At 41.1% G+C, this 22329-nt stretch overlaps 1 protein-coding gene across 5 annotated transcripts in view; it reads left to right on the top strand.

Moving 5' to 3' along the window:
- Camk2d (calcium/calmodulin dependent protein kinase II delta) overlaps positions 1–22329 on the top strand; it is a 249279-nt gene that overhangs the window by 214662 nt on the left and 12288 nt on the right. The window contains exon 15 of one of the 5 annotated variants that reach the window (XM_028760374.1): positions 2828–5533. The exons of the other annotated variants lie outside the window; for them this stretch is intronic. Within the exon in view, the coding sequence (XP_028616207.1) occupies positions 2828–2880 (53 nt within the window). The 3' untranslated portion in view covers positions 2881–5533. Of the gene's footprint in view, positions 1–2827; positions 5534–22329 lie in introns of those variants that run through there. 5 annotated transcript variants of the gene reach the window in all.

Genomic DNA, 22329 nt, shown 5'->3' with positions numbered 1-22329 from the left:
GGCCCTATTGCATAGCCTGAGGTTTTTTTTCACACATGCTCTGTTGCATACAGTTCTACATACAGCTTCATGCATTCCATATTATAATGAACCATGGGCCACTTTAAACACTGTCAGGATTCTGCTGGCCTCAGCTAAGGGTATACTGCCTTCCACTTTGCCAGCTACTGTTTTTCTCATATGTTCATTTATTTCAGTCTTTGCTAAGGCCTACAGGTCTTAGTCTCCACCCTGCTCTCAATTTTTAATCAAGTGTCTGAAAACCTCTCTGTTATCCATCAGAGGAACTGAATCCTTAAATAACTGAGTATAGCGAAGGGAATCCTAACACCTCAGTATATGTACAAGTTCATCCACCTAGGACACTTTCACACCTTGGTAATTATGAGAATGGCTTTAATTTGTAATGTTTCTCATTTGAATTTGACTTGTGCTATTAAATACTTGCTCAGGATAACTTTCTTTAATTTATCTAAATATCAGTGTCTGTTATGAGTCTCTCAGTTGAGCATGGAAGCATACCCCTGTAGTCCCAACACTCAAGATGCTGAGGCAAAAGGATACAGAGTTTTAGATTAAGAATGGATATAAGATGAGGTCTAGATCTGCCCAGTGGACATCATAAAACCTGTCTCAAAGAAAGAAGTCAAAATAAAATGAATCAAAGTTTCCCTCAGGGATTCAAAAAATTGAGGCACTGTTTGTTTTTAGGGTTATACTGAATATATACACACAAAATATTAGATAAATATAACATTAAGATTAAAAAGTGTAATATAAGAATAGAGGAAATGTATAGTTAATAATTGAACACAGGGTGCTTTCATTTATTTTCTGGAGTCGAATGAATAAAGTATGTTTCTGCTTGATCACACTAATATAAACACCATATAGATCTCAGCTGTCTTCCCTCTAAAACATATGCAGCCTTTTGATCGCTGATTCTTTTAATGCTGATAGATTCTAGAAACCTTTAAGATAGAGATGGTGCTTCAGAAGGTCACCTAGGCACCATTGTAGAAGGTGAATGACTGGAAATGATTTTAATGTGTTTATTTTGTTGGTGACTGCTTTCTGCAGGAATCTCTCCCTCTGCCAAGTCAATGAATAATTCCCCAAGAAAGGCCCGATATACTTAAATCATGTGAATAATTTTTTTGCCATACTTTGTGTAGTTTAATAGAAAGTATGTTATTGTCTTACTGTATGAGAAGGCAAAGCCCAATCTGATAAAGGCAATTATATATAATTTGACCAAAACTATATCCTCTACACATGACTATATCACATCAGGAAAATTCCTTTACTTTCTTCTACTGCCCATGCTATCTGAGCAAGGTTGTATACAGCGTTATTACTCAGGTAAAACCCCACCCCTGGCAGCAGACTCATCTGGACAAGTTTCTCTAGCACCGTCCTATCTGGCTAGAACTTGTTCTCCCATGAAACACGTCTGGCAACAGCACCTACGCTTCCGCTGCTTCATGAAGGCACATGGCCCTGGATAGACTATCACAAGCTTCCTATACCAATGCCCAGTTCTCATCAGCTACCCAGGAAATGGATGTTTCTATCTTCTCTCTACTGCAGAGAGCATGGGTGGCTCCCACATAAGGTGATCTCATCAAAGATACGTCAATGTCTTGGTGGTAGCAGATGAGTGGGGCTTTCTAGGCGGAGAATATGTATCACTCTGGATGCCAGGATGGAAAGAGACCTGTTTTCATTTAGTTCTGCTTGCTACGTTTCCCTTTACAGTAGCTTGGGTTCCTGAGGATCCAGTTGACATGTTTCTTTTAAACTACCTACATTTATCTAAGTTTCGTCATTCATTCAGCAAATACTCACTGAGTGCTTACTGAGTATGTACTTTTCAGCCGAGTGCTGAGTGGGTCAGAAGATTTCAAAGCTGTCAAGCGGGAACATTCTTGTGTATGTTGTGCGTGACGCTCCTTTCCTACCAGATAGGCCCATTTCTCCTAACTCAATAAATAGCAAATAAACACAGAGGAAGTGAGACTCGGGATCTCTCTATGATTTACCCAAGAATGCTTTGGTTTGGCTTTTGTGGAGTTTTTTGTTTGTTTTGTTTTGTTTAAATGTACTTAAGAATCTGAGGATGGTGGTGCTTTCCTATAATCCCAGTGCCAGGGGGCTAAAGCTCTAGAATTACTAGTTGAGGGCCAACCTCAGCTATGTAGAAAGAGCCTGTCACAAAGCAGAGCAAATATAAATAAAAGAACAAAACTAAATTTTTACATCAGAGCCACCTGTTTATTCCCCAGCATGAAGTCATCCGGAGGACTTGCTGGGTCTAACATGTCTAATGGTCTTTAAAATCTCCGCTAGTTCTTGTTCTCCTTATTCAAAGGCAAAGTGGTCACATCCTCACAACTTACTGCCAACATTTTACACAACTTCCCAATATTGTCTTGTATTTAGAAGCAGGATACTGTTTCTGATACTGTGGCAGGGAGCTCAGCAGCTCTTCAATGTCATGGGGAGTTAGTAATAGTTTGAAAGTTAATGGTGTCTTAACAAAAGACAGTTACGGCCATAGATGCAAAGTGGTCATCACCATGGTCCAAAAGAAAAGTTCTCCTGCTAAAACTAACTGTTCTCAAATTTTTAAATATTAAGCCAAAATTGTTGTTTTGCATTTTGGATTCCTTTTTAACTTTACATTAACTTCTAGTTTTATGAACTAGTGTCCCCATCAGCCTTTCACTAGTGGCTGTCGTATCTAACAGTGCTCCATTCTGTAGGTGTGGGGGTACGTTTTCACACTGTCTGCATTTGAAGACTGTCCTTTGGTTTGTGGCTGTAGCCACAGTTTGCAGGGCCTGTCGCTGTATGCCACAATGCCTCTCCACCTCCTAACACACCCAGCACCGTTCCTCAACGTCAGCTCCTTCCTGATGAGCACACGTCTGTTTGCTCCACCTGATCTTCTTTCCCAGCGTGCCAGAGTGCATGTCACCTGTGGAAGTTGCACTTTTGTATGTCCTTATCATCTGTCTCTCATCCTGCTTCCAGCATGTCACTTCAGCTCACCACTCAGCAGCCACTCACTCGGATCTCTTGCTGCATGCCTTGCAGGTCTAGCCCAGTACAGCTCAACATAACAAGCCAAAATCGGTACCTCTGAGGTTAACTGGCAGGAGCTGCATCCTTGCTCAACGCTTTTTCTATTTCCTATGGTGGTGGTAAAGAAGCTGTATAGGATGCTTCCAGAAGGCCCTGTTACAGACAAAGATGCTGGAGCCTTGCCACCTGCATGGGATCTGGTGTCTGATAACACCCATTGTCAGTTCCTGAGCTAATCTATCAATCTCTTGGTGAATGAGCTTTGTGCATGTGTCCTGTGAATCTGCGAATTAGTATACAGTATGATTGTCAACGTCTTAGCCTCAGTGACCCTTATGGACTGTTGCCTTGAGGAATACCTTCCTTTCTGTGTGAGGCTTCCTGGGATCAAATAGTGCTGCTCTTCTTCAGACCTGCATGCTACTGGTTGCTCAGGACATTTCTTTCTTGCACTTCTCACTTGCAGAAGACATAGGAATCAAGAAACCCCTTTGTTTGAGGATTGAGGATCAACCAAGTGTGTCTTAGACAGCCTGCAGCATATACAATAATTCCTTTTAGATTTCTAATCCATAAATTAGCTTTTGATGTCTTTAAAGAAAATAATTCATCTACTTGCATGTACTTACCTGTAAATCTTTAGATTCTTAAAGAATCAGAAATACAGAAGTCATGCAAAATTTACTCTGCTCTAACTTTCAGGGCATAAACATTTTTCTTTTCTTTAGACTTTTTCTTTTTTCTAGCCATTCCTCTAGTTTACCTAAAATAATATAGACTTACTGTTTTTCTCAGTACCAGCTGCCTCCTGTCAAGCTTGAATCTTGAGGCTATCAGCACTCGTGTACCTCACGTTTGTGTTAGTAGCCCTTCTGACAAAACACAGGGTCAAACTGTTGTTGGCCCAGTTAAGACAAAGAGAGAGCCTGGGAGAACTACATTTCAATAATAGAAAAACAAACTCACTCTGTATTTTAGTAAACTATGGGCTTAGAGGTTCTATAAATAGAATATTTTGCAATTTTATAAAAGCTAATTGTTTTACAAACCTTTATGAAACCCTGGGTTCAACCCCCAGTACTGGAAAAATAGGTAAAACATAATATATCACTATTTTATAAAATGTTCCATGAATATTAAACACATATACAGCCAGGTACCACACCTACATGTTTCTCATGTGACAATTCATCCAAGGATCCGAAATGATTGGAATTATTGGGGAGGGGGCTCTGTTCCAAAATAAAAGATGTCAAGACAAGTCAAGAAAAACAATTCTGAGTGCGCATGACATCATCCTCCTCCAACACAAGCAGGACAAGTGTGTACGCAGGATTTGCCTTTACACTATGTCAGGTGTTATAAGATTCTGATGGTGACTTAAGTACAGACAGATGTAGGCAGGTTACACTCAGAGCTATCCCATTATATACAAAGGACTTGAGCCTCCTTAGATTTTGTTGTCTACAAGCATCTGGGAATTCTCTGTGGGTATATTTTAAGATCCCATCTGTCAGCTTCTAAACCTTGATTAGATTATGACTTCTCTCTGCCTACAGTTGACTTCTAATAGCACAATTGAGATCCTGAAATCACTACTGTAGCCTTGTAAGCTTTTTTTCTATACTACAGTGATGTAACTATTAACAGATTGTCACAAGATCTAATTTTCGAAGCATATACAAGTGTGCATTTTGAAATAGTATATTATAAAACATCTCTATGTTAGCTATGTAAGCTACCCAAAATGATCAAAAAAAAATAGATTTAATTCCAAGCTGAAAAGCACAAAATCGTTTAATAATTTGATGCAATGTAGAGAATATGTTTATAATCGGAAGAACCTACTAACATAAGTATGTATGTTGTCAGTTGCACTATAAAGTGAGTAGTTTAAACACAACTAACAAACTAGTACAAACTCTTATGGGGGCACATTTCATTTTCTAAAATTATCAGCCATGCAAGATTATGATAAAATCTAGGGGCTAGAGATTTGGATTCATGGGTAAAACTGCATAAGTGTGTGGACCTAAGTTTGAATCCTCAGAACCCACATAAAAGCACATTACACGTATCTGTCATACTACTGGGGAGTGGGAATTGGAGACAGAAGAACACCTAGAAGCTCTCAGGCCTACTAGCCTGAAGTATAGAGCTGAAGAATAACAAATAAAATCTGTCTCAACACAGGTAGGAGTGAGGAGCAAAGCCTGAGGTTATCCATTGACCTCACATGTACCCAACGTATAAATAAAACAACTTTTTAAACTAGATATCTAAAGCCAATAGTTGAACTCATTATTTCTGTATAGAAGTTAAATCTCAACTATTTACTGGTTTTCTTACTATGAATTTTGTATAATTCTTTAATTACTTAAAAATCTATCTCCTTCTGAGTATATACTGTTTCCTGCTAATAAATATATCTGAAAATTCTGTAAAACTATATGATTATATTGTGATTCTTCCTATAAGTAAAATAACCCCAATATATCTTCTGCTATGGATTTTTAGAATATTCTTTTTTCAATTTATTAAAAAATAATTACATAGATTTCCCTCTGCTACTCATCTCTCCTGCCTCGTCCATGTCCACTCTCCTGTACTCCTTTTCCAAATTCACAGTCTTCTCTTCATTAACCATTGTCATTGCATATACTTATAAGTGAAGAGACATATAAATACAACCAGCCAAGTTTGTTCAGTATTGCCTGCATGTATATATTTCTAGGGCCAACCACTCTTTATTAGCTAACTAATCAGGAAACTCATTCCTGGGGAAGACTAATTCTCCCACTCTAGGAAGTTGTTAGTTGCTTGTATCTCTTCCACTAGGAGTGGCATTCCATAAGACTTCCCCTCTCTATGTTGAGATGTCAACTGTTGTTGGAATTATTCGGGTCTGGTTTAGACAACCATCTTGCTAAGATTTCATGGCCACAGCTTCCCTGTCATAGCTAGAAGACAAATAACCTTACAGCATGTTTCACAGTCAGATTCCATGGAACTTACAGTCTTTCAGCTCCTCTTCTAGGATGTTCCCTGAGCCTTGGGTGCCAGAGTGGTGGTGTTGGTGTTTCAATTTGTCTTGGTCACCTCCACTTTCAGTTAGATGGTCTCTACATTTTGACTAGTTGTAGTTTTTAGTAATGACCTCCTGCTGCTGCTGCTGCAAAAAGGATTTGCTTTCATGAATGCTGGGAGCTGCACTCATGTCCTGAGCTAGGTCTTTAAAAATTTGACTGCGAACAGTATAAAGATAAGTAATTAGAATGCAGTTAAGAGGTAAACATCCTTAGGAAGTGGTGGTAGTAGTTTCTCCGCTCAGATCCATGTGTGGTTGGCTAGGTTTATACATAGATTGGCTAATTTGGAATACATTCTGGAGACCATAATCTAGAATCAGTCACCAGAGAGTAGAGTGTGACCAGAGCACTTAACTAAGCTACAGGAGTTGTATACAGTTCAAGGAGAAGATCACTTCCCTACACATCATCATGCCTTAGAATGTCCACTGGCAATAAGCGTTTGGAAGCACATAACATAATGCATAAGGAAGAGTGAAAGGTGTTGTACATTCAGTCTCAGGATTCCTGCACATGGACGCAATGGTTAACATGACTATCTAAAGCGTGGGTTGCACGGCTTTAGAAGCACAGAGTTTGTGTTTATTGGGCTTTGAGTAGTCCTTCATGTAATTGTCTAGTCTATTGTGGAACTATAGAATTTTCATAAGAGAGAATTACTGAGGTAAGAATCAGTTTAAGAATCTGTTTAAAAGAAACTGTTTAGTTTCTTCTTAGTGATTTCCTTCTGAAAATTGAGTCTGTAGAAAACTACTGTCCATGAAGGGCATTCATAATCTCTCACTCCTCATTTTTTATAGTAAGGGAGCCAAGGTTAAGTTTTTGGAGTTTCAATCTTTGTTCTACTACCGACTGATAACAAGAGCCTAGATAGAACTAATGTCACCAAAGCTCAGTTTTCATCTATCAAAAGGAGACAGTGGTGTCATTTTCAGATGCTCAGAATTAGGTTAAAATCGATTGCTGCTCTTGCAGAGGACCCAGGTTTGGTTCTCAGTACCCAACTGGTCACTTAGAACTATCTCTGACTCCAGTCCCAGGGCACCTGATACACGTGTCTCTTTTTAATCTGGCACCAGGTACACATGTGGTGCACATCCATGGACACAGGCAAAAATGTTCTTACAAAAAAATTAAAAATGAACATCTCAAAAGAAATTTTTGAAAATCAAATCTTCTGCACCTAAAGGGTTCTCACAGTGCTGAGCACATGGCAGTGTTATAAAGAAGTCACATTAAATCTGAGCATGAAGCCCATGAGTTTCCAAGTATACAGAGAAGGAGGCAGCCGTGCCACTATGTCCAAGGTCTTCGCAAGGTGCCGATGGCACGACATACAGTCAGTGTCTCTTTTTTACACAATACCCAAATTCTAGCTCACGCTGCGGTCCTCCTGAGCAAGCTCCTTGAAAATCTGACTCTTGGACTCAGTTTTAAAAGGTAACGAGTTGTATTAAACAGTAGAAGAGATGAGAGAGGAGAAATACAGTCCATGTGGAAGGCATAGAAAGAGAGCACTGTGTGTCCAAACTATGACAAGCTGCTTAGGCTATCACGGGGCAGTGAAATTCAAACCCAAAGGACAGTAGATGAAGCTTGAGATGACAAAAACTGTAGTCACAGGAACACTGGGACATGCTAGGAAATAACAGTAACACCCCATGAAAATGCACCAAGCACCCAGGATGTATCTGGAGGCTCCCTCAGTGAGTAGTGTTGTCTCCTGTCCAGTGGTGTCCATTATACAGCTATATGGTGTGCATGTGAGGGGTAGGAGACAGCGGGGGAGGGAAGAGAGGCAGCATGCAGTCAAGATGGTCAAGACAGACTTGGTTTGTTTTTGTTAAAGGATGAGGGAGGCTGGATCAAATTTAAGCTAGTGAGAGCAGCCAGGCAGAATGAAAGCACTTCCTGGTGTTTCTTAAATTATTCGTTGAGCTCATCTTTCAGCAAGTCTGCACTGAAGGATTCTGGGGGTTGGGGGGGAGCAGGGGGCCACGCCCTATTAAAAGGAGTGGATACTATGTTTCAAAGTGAGTAGGAGTGGGAGCTAGCCGAATTTGTATGAAAATTACACTTTACTAGGGAGAAGTGAAGAAAATAAAGATGGGGGCACGTTGGAGGTGGTGGTAGGTTGTTTGAATTTTTTTGTTGTTGTTTTGTTTTTTCAGGATAGGGTTTCTCTGTGTAGCTCTGGCTAGCCTGGAACTAGCTCTGTAGACCAGGCTGGCCTCAAGATCAGGGAGATCTGCCTGCCTCTACCTCCCAAATGCTGGGATTAAAGGTGTCTGTCAACACCATACAGCTGGTTCAGTTTTTATCAGACACACCCTTGTCACAAAAATGACCTTAGAGTATCCGATGGCTTTATCTGATATTATCATGGTGAAAAATGCCAAGTAAATAAATGTTATTCCTGCAGTCTTTCAGAATACCTGAGAGCTTAGGGAACTCAGGCACAGGGCTGTCGAGCTCCTGTCTCAGTGTCAGCCACTATCCTTAACCTCATGGGGACTTAGATTTTGTGAACCTAATCCAATGCTATTTATTTATTATAATAGATGAAGCTCTTCCATTAAATTGGTGGCAAAGATACGTACCTGGCAGGTTTTCTAGCAAGCATGAAGATTTGTGAGAGCAAGCACTGAGCCAGGCTTTAGGAATCTAAGCTTTTAAAGGTAGAAAGAGAAATGTTAAAATGTTTAAACTGTTCGTGGTACCGTAGTTTATGACAGACATGGGATATAGATAAGAGGACTGTCTGGTAGAAATCTGACAAGTTTAGTACTGTATGGCTGGGAGAGGAAGTGACATTTGAATGTCACATTAGAACCGTGACTCTTGGTTGGAATGGGAGAAGAGGGAAACTTGAGCAGAATGTACACACCCCAGAACTCACTCACCTGCTTTTAGTAAGAAGCTCATGATAGGCAAACCCAACGCTGGCTTGTTTAAATGCCTAAGGGCCGGAGCTTCTCAGTAACTTCCCTGCCTAACGTGGTTCATATCCAGTGGAATTGCTTCTGTTGGTTCCCTGGTGTATATTTGCCTTTACTTTTTGGCGTTTTGCTGTTCTCCTTTTAAGGCTTATTTCCGGCATGCAGCTTGGCCTGGGAGGACCAACCTAATATTAGACCTTGAAGTCATGGAAGATATAACTGCCCTTAACCATTTTTGGTCTTCTTGCTCTTCTGAAAGTGATGCATTCTGGGATAGGGCAATGAGATCTCCCCATTGATAGCTACAGCCTGTCTTTTGTTTTCTGGTTCTCAATTTTTGGGTGATACTGAGATAGTTCTAAAACAAAGAATAATATAGACATTAAAAGTTTAACCTAAAAAGTCAGATGTAGTGGTGAGCCCTAAAATCACAGAACGGTAGAGCCCAAAACAAGGAGCCTGGGAGTTTGAAACTAATCTTAGAAACACAGAGAAACTGTATCATATCAAACAGAAAAAAAAAAAAGTTCACATAAGGACATAACTACCATCATATGTGAAAATTTTAGATGCTTGTAACATGTAATCCCTAACAGAGGAGCCTATATTTAAACTATTTGAATTTATTTATTTTATAAAGTAAATGGCTGAAAACCCTGTGAGCACAGGAAACAGAGAGGCAGGCAGGAGCATCAGAGACAGGATGCCGAGCTGTTCTGGTTAGCCCAGGCTTCTAATGAAACTCAATTCTGCACTAATATTTTAGTCAGTGTTAAAGATTAACTTCTCAGCCTGGGGCACAAATAAATCTTTTTTCCCTAAGTGAGTTATGCAGTGCATCTTTATTTCTGTGGAAACATTCCTGAAATATTTTTGAAATATTTGATACATTCTATTAGCCTTTGTGGAGCAAAATTTGCCAGTGTATTACATGAAGAAAAGTCTATAACAGAAAGCCTGGTAGAGAAAGACTGGCTTAGTGATGGGTGTTGTGATTGATTTTACTGTGGTAGAATTAACACCTCTGCTCCGTGGAGCTCATGAATGTGATAAGATCGGCACCCAAAAGTCACTGTTGGCCGCGTGTAATCTCCTTTCATGGCTAGTTTGATCTCTTGGTTAGGACAGAAAATTTTAAAACTATATTGAAATTTGATCATTCCTAAACTTTTCATTATTCTTTTCTTTTTCTTTCCTTTTCCTCCCTCCCTCCTTCCCTTCTTTCCTTCTTTCCTTTGTTCTTTCCTTCCTTCCTCCCTTCCTTCCTTCCTCCCTTCCTTCCTTTCTCCCTTCCTTCCTTCCTCCCTTCCTTCCTCCCTTCCTTTCTTCCTTTCTTTTTTCTTTCTTCCTTCCTTTTTTCAAGGCATGGTTTCTCTGTGCAGTCCTGGCTGTTCTGGAACTTGCTCTCTAGACCAGGCTGGCCTCAAACTCACAGATCCGCTTGCCTCTGCTTCCCAAGTACTGAAATTAATTTAAAGGGTGTGCTGCCATCACCCAGTCTTATTATTTTCAAAGATACACAGATGCAAATAATCTGAAATGGATGTATTTGACACCACCACCCCATATATAACACATTCTTAAAGAGTCGGTGCACACTGGCACTCCCACAAAACACTCCTCATTCCTCCGTCTCTGTGGGCTTTCATGGAAGGCTGCAGGGTTTTAATCAACTTGCATTTCTCTATGATGGTAAGTCCCCAGCCTCTTTTTCCATCTATGTGTCCAAGTGCATCTATAAGTTATAGATTGAATTTGTTGTAACTGTGTCGCATCCTGGCTCCTTCCATATACCCAAGTCATCAGTTTAGCTTGTATTACACATCCCAGAAGAATCTCTGGCTCTTCCTTCAGAATACGAACTGTGGTTCTCTCCTTTTGTTAGCTTGAATTGGCTTCTGTTTGCTGACTCCTCCTCCATTGCTTTGGCCCAAGACAACAGCACCTTTTACCAACGTAGCAGTATAGCTTCTTCTCTGCATTTTCTGTTTGTAGTCTATTCTTGGCACAAACTTTGGGGTACCGCTGTTGAAATATAACTGTGTTCTGCAGTGCTTTCCCAAATCCTTTAAAATTCATTAAGAGCCTCACTCTGACATCCCTCCCCTGACCACTTTACCTCTTGTCTATTACATGCACTGCAAGAATACTTCCTGGTAGATGTAGCAAGTTTCTACCTTAGTACCTGTGCACTTGGTATTCCTTCCTGGTGTGTCCTGGTACACATTTCCATGAGGCCTGGTGCCTCTTCCTTTCTAGTCTCTCATCAGATGTTACCATATGGGGAGAATCTTCCACACAGACTCTGCTTACAGGTGCATCCCTCCAAAACCCAGCCCTCTTCATCCTACTCTCCCTTGTAATTCTCTCCTAATATCTGTGGGCAATATCAGAAAATGAGCTTATTTATTGGGTCATCACCTTCTTTCCCCATCTTGGAATGTAAGTTTCCTTAGGGTAGCTGTTTGTTTGTTTGTTTGTTTGTTTGCATAGGATCTACAATTGGGTTGAGAAGTAAACCAAATAGTTTAACTGATAAAGGTAAGAAGCATATTGTGTACCATCCAAATCATGTCCTAGCAGCCATGAAAATGTCTGTTAAACCATGCATAACAATAATTGCTTCGATAGGTTTCTGTGTACATGACGAATCCCTCATAATCTTAAGGGTTAAAACGTAGAAAGGATGCTAGGATGAAGCTCAGTGGAAGAGGACCTGCTTAGCATGCATGAGTCCCAGAGTCCCTCCCAACACACACAACAGAAGAGAAAAACTTGACAATATAGTCTTAAATAATAAAGGGCTCAAGACCTTTTGTCATGAGATAAGTCATATGCTTTCGTATCTGTTGTGAGGGTGCTATGTCAGAAATATAGATGCACGCATTTATATTTTTCAGCAGTATCAGAATTTATGTAAGAAATGAATTCTCAAGAAATTTCAGTGGCAGCAATATTTGCCACACACTCCCACTTTCCTTGATAGCCTAGAGGGCAAGCACAGGGTATTGTATTTGAGTCGTAATTACTAACAATAACTCACAGATCATATGTTATGTATCATACTGTGATGTTTACATATCTGTGCATGTGGAGGTGTCTTACTTAGGTTTCCTATTGCTGTGAAGAGCCACCATGATCAAGGCAACTCTTATGAAAAACTACATTTAATAGGGGCTGGCTTACAGGTTCTGAGGTTCAGTCCATTATCATCATGGTAGGAAGCATGGCAGCATCCAGGCAGGCATGACACTGAAGGATCTGAGAGTTCTACATCTTGTTCTGAAGGCATACAGAAGACTGGATCCAGGCAACTAGGAAGAAGGTCTCAAAGCCCACCCCTACAGTGACACACTTCCTCCAACAAGGCCACACCTCCTAACAGTGCCATGACTTGGGCCAGGCATATTCAACCCATTACAGTAGATTAACAGTGCAATGGTTAAGAGGCAAAAAGTTTCAAGAAGTCTCAAGAAGCCTGAGAAACAAAAGCTGGAAAGCAAATAGAAATACTAGATCATGTGGCTATTGATACAATGATAAACCAAACCCAGCTGGTGAGATACCCTGCATCGGCTGTTTGCTGTAGAGTCCCCCAGGGTAAAATGGAACTGCAGAGTCAAGTTCAATTGAAAAACAGAGACAGAAGGACAGATCCAGAGAGACTTAACAGGTAGACGAATGGTTCATCCAGATGAGCGAACAGGACACCAGACAGAATGGGGTCACTAATATTGGAGAGTGAGTAGAGATGAGGCCCCAGGGACAGGCAGGATGTAAACCAGAATTCCTGACATGTCCTAGACTTCAGGCCTCATTTTTCATTGGCAGATATGCTGGTATGTACTCAGCCTGGCCTCTCTGAGAGACGACCATAGCGGGTATTCCCACAGGTCCTCATTTGAAATTCCAAAGCAGTATCAGCATGTCTTCCCAAAGATCTTTACTGTGGCTTAGTCTCTGAAATACATAATTACCTTACTCTTCATTAATGTCAGGTGGACATGAATTTCCTGTGTGAGGTAATAATTATTTTAACCAAACAACTTTAGTGATATCTGATGAGTACTTATCCCTTTAAAGTTTATCTAATTTTATTTTAAATTTTAATTACATTTATTTACTTATTTTCATTCTTTCACTCAGTGTGTGTATGTGTGTGGTGTGTGTGTGTGGTGTGTGTGTGTGTGTGTGTGTGTGTGTGTGTGTGTGTGCAGTTGCAGAGGTCTGCCCTACATGTAGAGGGCAGAGGACAACTTGCAGGAATCCTCTCTCCCCTTTTATGACACAGGTTCCACATATCCAAGTCAGGTCAGAAAGGTGAGTGACAAGGAATTGTACTTTCTGAGCCTTCTTCCCAGCCCGTATGTTTGTCTTTTAAATTCAAGAAATGAGGTGGGGGAATGACACACAACCATGTGTATGTTACATTTCCTTGAAATTTGTCAGATCATGAAAGTGTGCATAATGCATGAAGTGTGTGAGAATAAGCATACTGTTGTTGACTCTGAAATACATAATTAACTAATTTAATTTTCCCTATAGTCACATTAGTTAAGCCAACAATGCTTAGGTTTGCTAGGCTTCATATTAAGCCTATGAAATTTGGCTAAGGTATTCCCATAAGCACTTTTGTGAATATGTGTGTTACTAAGGGTTGAATATGAGCATCACACACAAGCTTGGTAAATGCTCTACTTCTGAGTTACATTCTTAACTTTCTTTATATGATGGTGGTGGTGGTGGTGGTGGTGGTGGTGGTGGTGGTGGTGGTGGTAGTGGTGGTGGTAGTTGTTTGGACTAGAGTTTCGCTAAGTTTCCCAAGCTAGCGTTGAACTTTGTAACCCAACCTGGCCAGTCTCCTGCCACAGTCTCCAAAGTAGCTAAGACTATATGCCTGCAAAACCAGCTCCACTTCCAAAAAGCATTTCTAAATTAATTTTCTAAGATGAATTTAGAGCAGAATATCCCACAGCTAAATTGGTGAGGCTATGTCACTGTGGAGTATCACGTTAATAAAACATTTGAGTCTGTTAGGGCATTTTCATCTTTCCAAATTAAGCTTTGAAAAATATAGTAGCTAATCAAAGAAAGTGCTCTTTTCTGAAGGAGTCTTACTGCTGCAGTTTCTCTCATACATAGAGGCATAAAATGAATGGTAGAAATCCACAGGCCTGTGTGAGTGTATGTCTGTAGTGAACATGAAAACAAACAAAAAAACAAAACAAAACAAAAAACAAAAAAGAAGTAATTACCCTCTAAACCTAAGGAACTCTTAGAAACTGTGACAGATCACTCTAAGTGTATTTAGGCTGATTGCTGCTTTATCTGCTTAACCCAGTTAATCCAGTAATATCAGTATTGGTGAATAAACACATCAACTAACTACATTGATGTTTGTCCATTGATCACAGTGCCATAGACAGACATTCTATGCTATTGTCTTGTCAAGAAAGTCCATGATATCTTCATAGTATTACTGCTTAAAAATATATTCCTTAGTCATCTCTTTTGTCTTATAATCCTTTTCACTGGCTCCTCACTAATTGTTGAGAACAGATGCGCCAATACTTCCCACAGTGTGGGGTAGGAGAGAGGACGGCTTCTATCCCATGTTCTGTGAATTGGCCTTACTGCTTCCTCCTCCTTTGGCATGATTTGCCCTCACAGATTCTCCTGTGTAGACTCTGGAAGTTATGTACTGGATAATGATGAACATTTTCTTGCCCTTTCCTTCTTCCTCTTCCTCCTCCCCCTCTTCCTTCTCTTCCTTCTCCTCTTCCTCCTCTTCCTCCTCCTCTTCCTCCTCCTCCTCCTCCTTCCTCTATGTCCAAAATTCTTAACTGAATGTGATATCACATCTAACTGATTCATGGATCATACAAGCAGTCTACACACCTGATGGAACACACAATGTTAAGCTATTTCCAGGATACTGAAGTCAGCTTAGTGTAGCAGAGCACTTACCCAGTTGCTTTTATGTGGCTCATCTTAATTCTTTCATATAAGTGAATGTTCTGAGTAACCCCAGTTCTTTATACCAGTTTTCATTTGTCTTTTTTTTTCTATGAAAATCTCTATCACTGCTTTCTACATCCCTTCCTGCATAACCTCCCTAGCCCCAAGATAGTCTCACCATGTAGCCTTTGCTCTCCTGAAATTTGCTATGCAGGCTGACCTTGAACTCCCAGAAATCCACCTGCCCCTTCCTCCCAAGTGCTGGAATTAAAGGCATGCACCTCCAGACCTAGCTGCACATGCTTACATTTTAAAACTAGTATATATTTTATGTCATTTTCAGCTCAATGATAACTTTAGGAGTTTTAAAAAATCTAGGCCTGTAAACATGTGCAGCAAACAATCCTAACATTGGGTCTTTCTGCTCCTATGTGTGTAATCTGTTAACTGTTAGACTATCAAAAGCTGACAGGGATAAGGCTACTGGTAACTTGTTTCTCAGTTAACTAACGAAAATTCTGAAGCTACTGTGTATTCTAGAGAAAATACAAAGATAGTTTGAGTGTTTTTTTTTTTATTTTGGGAAGCTAAAGCACTTAGAAATTTTAAAATTTATCCCCCTCATCATTAATGTGTATGGGCGTTTTGCCTACATATATGTCTGTGTGCCATGTACATGTCTGGTACATTCAGAGGCCAGAAGACGCAGTCAAATGCCCTGGAGCTGGAGTTAGAGAAGATTATGAGCTGGCTTATGGGTACTGGAAATTAAACCTGTGTCCTCTGGAAGAGTAGTCACTGTTCTTAACAATGAAGCCATCTTTCCAGGCCCAAGAAGTGGGTATTTTAGAATAAATGCCTTCTACATTAGAAACAGTATACTAACTTTTGGAAACAATCTTATATATTAATTTACTGATGGATTCCAAGTCTTATATTTGGATAAAATCTTAATAGATAGCTAAACCTATAACTCCTACTCTTTGATGGGTGTTATTCTCTCCAGTGTTAACCAACACAAAATTGCTGAAGTAAAATTAAAGTCACTAAGAAACAAGCTGTTAATTGCACAGAGAGGGCTAAGCATGGCTGGGCAGAGAGGCACCTTTTCTATAAAACTACCAGCAGCGTGAAAATGATCCTAATTTGTATACTTGCCTAATGTAAGTGTTCCCAAGGGTTATTTTTGTTAATGGCAGAATGGAAAAAGACAATAAAGCCATGGGGCTCCCAGATGTGTGAAACTGGCACAGTAATGAATTGCAGACCTGGTCCAGTCACCTTGCCAGAGTAAGTTCAAAGGCATTCAGGTGGCTCATTGAGGTTTATGATTTCAAAATATTGAATTAATCACTGTGGGCTATAAAGGAACAGAGGTTAGTAATTTGAACAGCAAGTGGGGGCCTGAGCCCCATGAAGCTCAAGTTCCAGCCTAGTCCAAATTCACCAGGTGGCTTAGCAACTCGTTTCATCTCGCCGTCCTTCAAGTGTCGGGGAGCCAAGTGAATTCCCTGTGAGAAAGTAGTCAGGAGTTAAACTAAGCTGCTGTACGCATATGGAAAAAGACTGAGTAGGCTTACATAGTGTCATCAAAGAGCAAGAAACAGTAGATAACTCTGAACAAAGCAGATTACTGTTTCTAATGTTTTAATTTGATTATTGTTTCTAATGTGTTTTAATTACCGAATAAGTAATCTTTAGACACAGCCCAATAAAACACTTCAACATGTTGCATTCTGCAAACATCCTGGTGAAAAGCCACATTGCAGGCCTTTAGATGCCTGGGTCAGTTACCTCAATAAGCTTATTAATCACAAATGTAAGCAAATAAAATCCTCAAACTCATCTAGTTGGGATATTTCCCTTACACCCTTTTTTTTTCTTGAAAGGAAACATAATCTTTCAACGTTGCCTGCAAACCCCTAGATTTTCCTGCTATGCCCGAGTATTTGCCCTGACTCTCTTGTGTAACATCTGCTGCGTGACCTCTGTGGTCTCTCTGAAGACTTCCACATTCAGATTGCTATCAGAGCAGCAGCTGGGTGGCATCTTCCGGGTAGCTGACATGTATTTAAGGATTTGAAATGCACACTGTATTTTATAGAGATTGTCCAGGTATTGTTCATATACAAGTGTAGTTAAAACATTTGGCTTAGTTCCAAGTGTTCAGAGTACAAAGTGGTCACATACTCGTCAAGCAATGAAGTACAATCACAGTGAAGTAAACATAACTGGGTGTGGAGCCCTCAAGAACAGCAGCAATGCCGAGGAGATGACCTATGAACAGGGTTCATTGGAGGAGATATCCAGGAGGAGGTGTCAGAAGAAGGGGATATAAAAAGAAAACACAATGCCATTCAAGATGAAGGACCAGGTATAGAACATTGTCCTAGAGGTGGCTGAAGACCAGGTGCTAAGTAGGACAGAAAGTTGATGGCAAAGTTGGAAAAGTACTAAAGTGCACAGGGAAGAATGATCTTTGACTTCTGAGCAGTAAAGACCCCAAAAACCTAAAAGGCAGGCGTGGATGATTCCACTGTAGTGAGGGCAAAATGGGTGAGTCGGGAGACGATCCTGGAGACAGGAACTTGTAAGAACCTAGATCAGATCAAGAGCAGTGGGCCCTGAGAGAAAGGATTGTCAGAAAGATTCAGTTGTGAGGAGACCTTCTTGGTCCATTTTAGGGGGGACCGAATCCAAAGGAGGTACCAAGGCTTCTGGCCAGAGCAGTTTAGTAGACTGTGCTCATTGTTCAAGGTGAAAAGTGCAGACACAGCAGGTTGAGCCAGAAATGGAACTGAGTCTGAGATGCCCTATGCCTAGCGATGTTTAGGATATGGTGAGCTGGAGAAAACAAGAATATAAAGGTAGAAGGATGAAGACTAGGTGGAAGAGATTTGGGAATGCTCAGCATGTGGTTAAAACCAGAGTGAGTGAGCTTGCCATGAAATATGAAGGCTGAGAATGTGCCCTGGGAAACATCACAAGTACCAAAGGAAAGTAATGACTCATGATGACTGTATGTGGGGACAAGGGAACAGTGGAGTCCTAGTGGGAGCCATGGTAAACTGTGGTCCCGTTAGTAAGAAGGAGAAAATATGGGAAAGGAGTTTGATGATTAGTTCCAGATGAGTCAAATGGGAAAGTTGCTTCTTTCATCAAACAAAGAAGGTTACTTCCATCTAAATTTATTTTTACTAGGTTCTTATATGACAGATTTATTTAGGTGCTGAGGACTGAACCTAGGGCCTCTTGCATGCTAAGAGCATGCTGTTCTTGAGCTACATCCTCAGCCCAGTTTCATGTTGCTTAAAGACTCCACCTGACACCAGAAAAAGCAATGTTGTGCTCTGAAAAGACCACTGGACTGGAAATTATAAACATGGTTGGTTCATTCAAATACTCACTGAACGTTTCCTCTAAGCCTGGAGCTATGCTAGATGCTGGAATGGCAATGGTGCATTGTCTGCCACTTAGAAAGAAATAGAGGGAACTGACAGTTGAATGTACATGTGAAGACAAGGGCACCAATTAATGTTTAAAATCAAATATAAAACATGTGTAGATTTATAACATCCTTTGAACCTGACCTAACATGAAAGCCAAGGAAGGTTTTTTTTTTAATTAAAATATAATTATGTCATTTTTCTCTTTCCATTTCTTCCTTCCAACCCCTCCTAACTGCACCTTGCTTTCTCTCAAATTCAGTTCCTTTTCTCTTCATTACTATTTGTACATACCACACACACAGACACACACAGACACACACACACACAGACACACACAGACACACACACACACACAGACACACACACACAGAGAGACACACACACAGAGACACACACACACACACACACAGACACACACACACACACACAAACACAGACACACACACACACACCCTGTTCAGTCCGTTTAGTATTACTTTTCTGTACATGATTTCAGGAGTTTCCATTTGCTATAAGATGACCAATTGAACTTCGCCCTGGATTTGGAGATGACTGTTCCCCCATTCTCGGCCTTCCTTAGTTATTTGTTTAAAGTTAAGGCCCAATGAGGTTTCTCCCTTTCCTTTCCTATTCAGGTCTTTTTAAAGGAAAATTAGTTGAAATCTGTTTTTGGTTTTGGTTTTGAACACATGTAGAAACACAGATGTGGGAAGTTTATTCAGACAGGAAAGCACATATCCAGGGCTCAGAATAGGAGGAGACAGGGGCACCTTGAGTTGCTGGGACCATCATGAAACTAAAACAGCCTTTGTCTAGGTCTGGTCAGACCTGAGCAGGATCTAGACTGTGAAATGTTTTGTAATCTCTTTTTGGATGTTAACAACAATGAAAAACACATAGAAGCCTTCGAAGGGAATGTAATCTGAAGAGAGATGCATGTGTAAACATATGAATGTCTTATAAGGAGGAAGGGGAAGTTCTGAGCTATTCACAGAAACTCAGGTAGGAAGCTTGCTAGGAAGCCTGGACAGGAGAGAGTACTGGACTCAAAATGATGAAGGAGAAGTGGACCAGTGTGGAAGACATACAGATGAAAGCAACAGAATTTCATGTACTAGATAGGATAGGATATTCTCTCTGGTTCTCGGGCTCATCCTTGTTTATACACTTGGAGAGATATCCATGGAAAAACAATTATGTTTATGCAACAGGAATATGGTGGCTTCATATGATAAACTAATGAACAGCAAGAATTGAATCTGTAAGTTCTACTTTCTTCAGTGTCAGTGACCCAAAGAGGCAGCAGATCAGTATCACAATGACAACTGGCCCTGCCACTCTCTCCAACCCACAGATTATGTAGGCAAGGAAATGCTGATAAACATCAAAGTGAGTCACTGCAGGTCTGTCCCTTTGGCCACATGACCAGCTTTGTCTCTGAGATTCACAACGTTGGTTGGAGTTTCTCTTCCCTGTCTCCTCCATGGTCCCTCTTGGGCTTTCCCTCCCTAGCAGCTCTGTGCAATTGGGTTTGTATTCTCTCTTGAGACCTTGCACTCTGTGCAGAGCATCGCCTGGTTAGAGGGGTAACTTAGACTAAAACAATCCATTGGTAGTGTGTAGGTGCTGAGATATTTGCAATGTTCATATATGACTTTCTGTCCACAGTGTGAAGTACAGATGTGATCTCATAAAATAAAACTCTCTACCCTCTATCCATCCCACCTGTCTCTTCTCATCAGCAGTCATGGAACTTGACAAGCTTAACTCAGATAGTTGGATTTGAAGTGAATGAAATATTCAAGTGAAGCTTTTAAAATGGGCTTTAAGGTAGAGATCTGAAGGAAAGAGCTTCGGATCTCTGAGTACCTGTGATGATGACTATGTTCCTACCCTAGACCCTAACAGACAGGGCTCAAAAGAAGAATGGAGTCTCTCACACAGGATGGCCTTTCAAGCACTGAGGTTGGGTACAGGATCGTTAGGGGAGCATTTGGAGACACATTGTATTATACAAGAGCAGCATTGCAGAAGAAAAGGCTTTCCTTCCAAAACCCTGGTTAAAAGCTTAAAGTGGAGGAGTGGGAGAGACAGCCTCCTGGTCCTGCACAACTGAGCATCTAAAAAGAGGTGCAGGTACTTCAGCTACCCTAAGAAAACTGGGAAAACAAGAGAGCTTTTTACTTCTGTAAGCTTTCCTGGGGTCAAGTGGGAGGTAATTCCACCCCACCTAATTTAGTCTAGCCTAGTCTGAGTGCTAAGAGGCACAGAGAAGGTGGGTACTGGTAGCACCATAGACTTACCCTGTAGTTATAATGGGGAAGGGGAGCTGGCTTGGACTCCTCTGCTGGATCTGTATGCTCTAACCCTCAGTCAGGGCTGGTGTGTGTGTGTGTGTGTGTGTGTGTGTGTGTGTGTGTGACTTAGTTTGGTGTTTTTAGGGGCCAGACCTATCACAGGCCTCTGCATCTGGTGTCTTAGGGTATCTTCAAGCTATAGGTTCTTTATCAGACAATAATAAAATTTGCTCTGCTGTAATTCTTGTACAGAGGAAGGTACCCTAAAGTTACCAGATGCTTGACAAGCAATTGTCTTTCCAGTATTCACTTTGTCCTCACCAGAAAAGAAAGTAACTTTGAGACGGTCAGTCTACTCTTCTCCTTGTATCAACTGTCTTTGGCCTCGGAGCCAAAGAATGTTTGATCTTTCGATCTACAAAAAGAAAGTCAAAGGAACTGTGAATTTGGGTAGGGGAAACACAACCAATGTGTTTGCATGCCTGCATGGAAACTGCAGTATGGATGTGGGCCATGTTTTCCACGTGCCTTCCTCCCATCTCTTTTCCCAAGCTGGAAATCCTCAAAAATTGCCATTACTATCTTAAAGAAGAAGGGAGAAAAAAGAGCAGATCCCCTTTCTAGAGAACAAGTAGCCAGGCTGTGACACAGTGACTGTCTCCAAGGCTCGCTGCTGCTGAGGGAGAGCTAGACGCTCATCCCACCCTCACACCCTAGGTCAGTCGGATGTTGAGCTTGTGTTAACAGCTCCAACTCCTAACCTCAGAGCACTGTACACCACTAGTGATTCATTTTCAGCCTCTGCTTTCCATCCAAGAGTCTGCTGTCATGTGCCAGGCCCAACTGTGACTCACTCACACGCCTTTGCCTGGGGGAAATGAACACTTCAGAAATTCCTGAGTTCCAGGCCCCTCCTAAGCCAAGACTCACACTGCCTCCAGGGTGATACAGCACAGAAGCATCCTGCTTGAGCCCTCTCCATGTGTTGCTCAGCTAGGCCAGCTGAACAGTACGAGAACTAAAATAGAAGATGGTCTGTATGGTTTTGAGCATGCATAAGCAAACTTAAAAAGCCACTGTAACAAAACATCAGAAAGCTAGGGGGTGTTTGGGCAATAATGGTTTTGAGTGAAAGATGTTTACTCTCTACTGCTGCTCCTGACTCCATCATATGAGTAGAACAGGATGTGGGTTTTCTGGACCTCGGGAACTGTTCGAAAAATGTCTGCACTTTGTGAACTGCCTACTGAAGTCAAAAAAACAACACTTGGCATTCATCTTTTCTTCTTCTTCTTCTTCTTCTTCTTCTTCTTCTTCTTCTTCTTCTTCTTCTCCTCCTCCTCCTCCTCCTCCTCCTCCTCCTCCTTCTCCTCCTCCTCCTTCTTCTTCTTCTTCTCCTCCTCCTCCTCCTCCCCCTCCTTCTCTTTCCCCTCCTCCCCCCTCCTCCGTCTTCTTTTCCCCCTCCTCCCCCTCCTTCTTCTTCTTCCCCCCTCCTCCCCCTCCTCCTTCT

The sequence above is a fragment of the Grammomys surdaster genome, unplaced genomic scaffold (genome assembly GCF_004785775.1).
Source record: "Grammomys surdaster isolate TR1022 unplaced genomic scaffold, NIH_TR_1.0 126531, whole genome shotgun sequence".
Classification (NCBI taxonomy): domain Eukaryota; kingdom Metazoa; phylum Chordata; class Mammalia; order Rodentia; family Muridae; genus Grammomys; species Grammomys surdaster.
The sequence above is the reverse complement of the archived record's forward strand: the minus strand, read 5'-3'. Positions and strand labels throughout refer to the sequence as shown.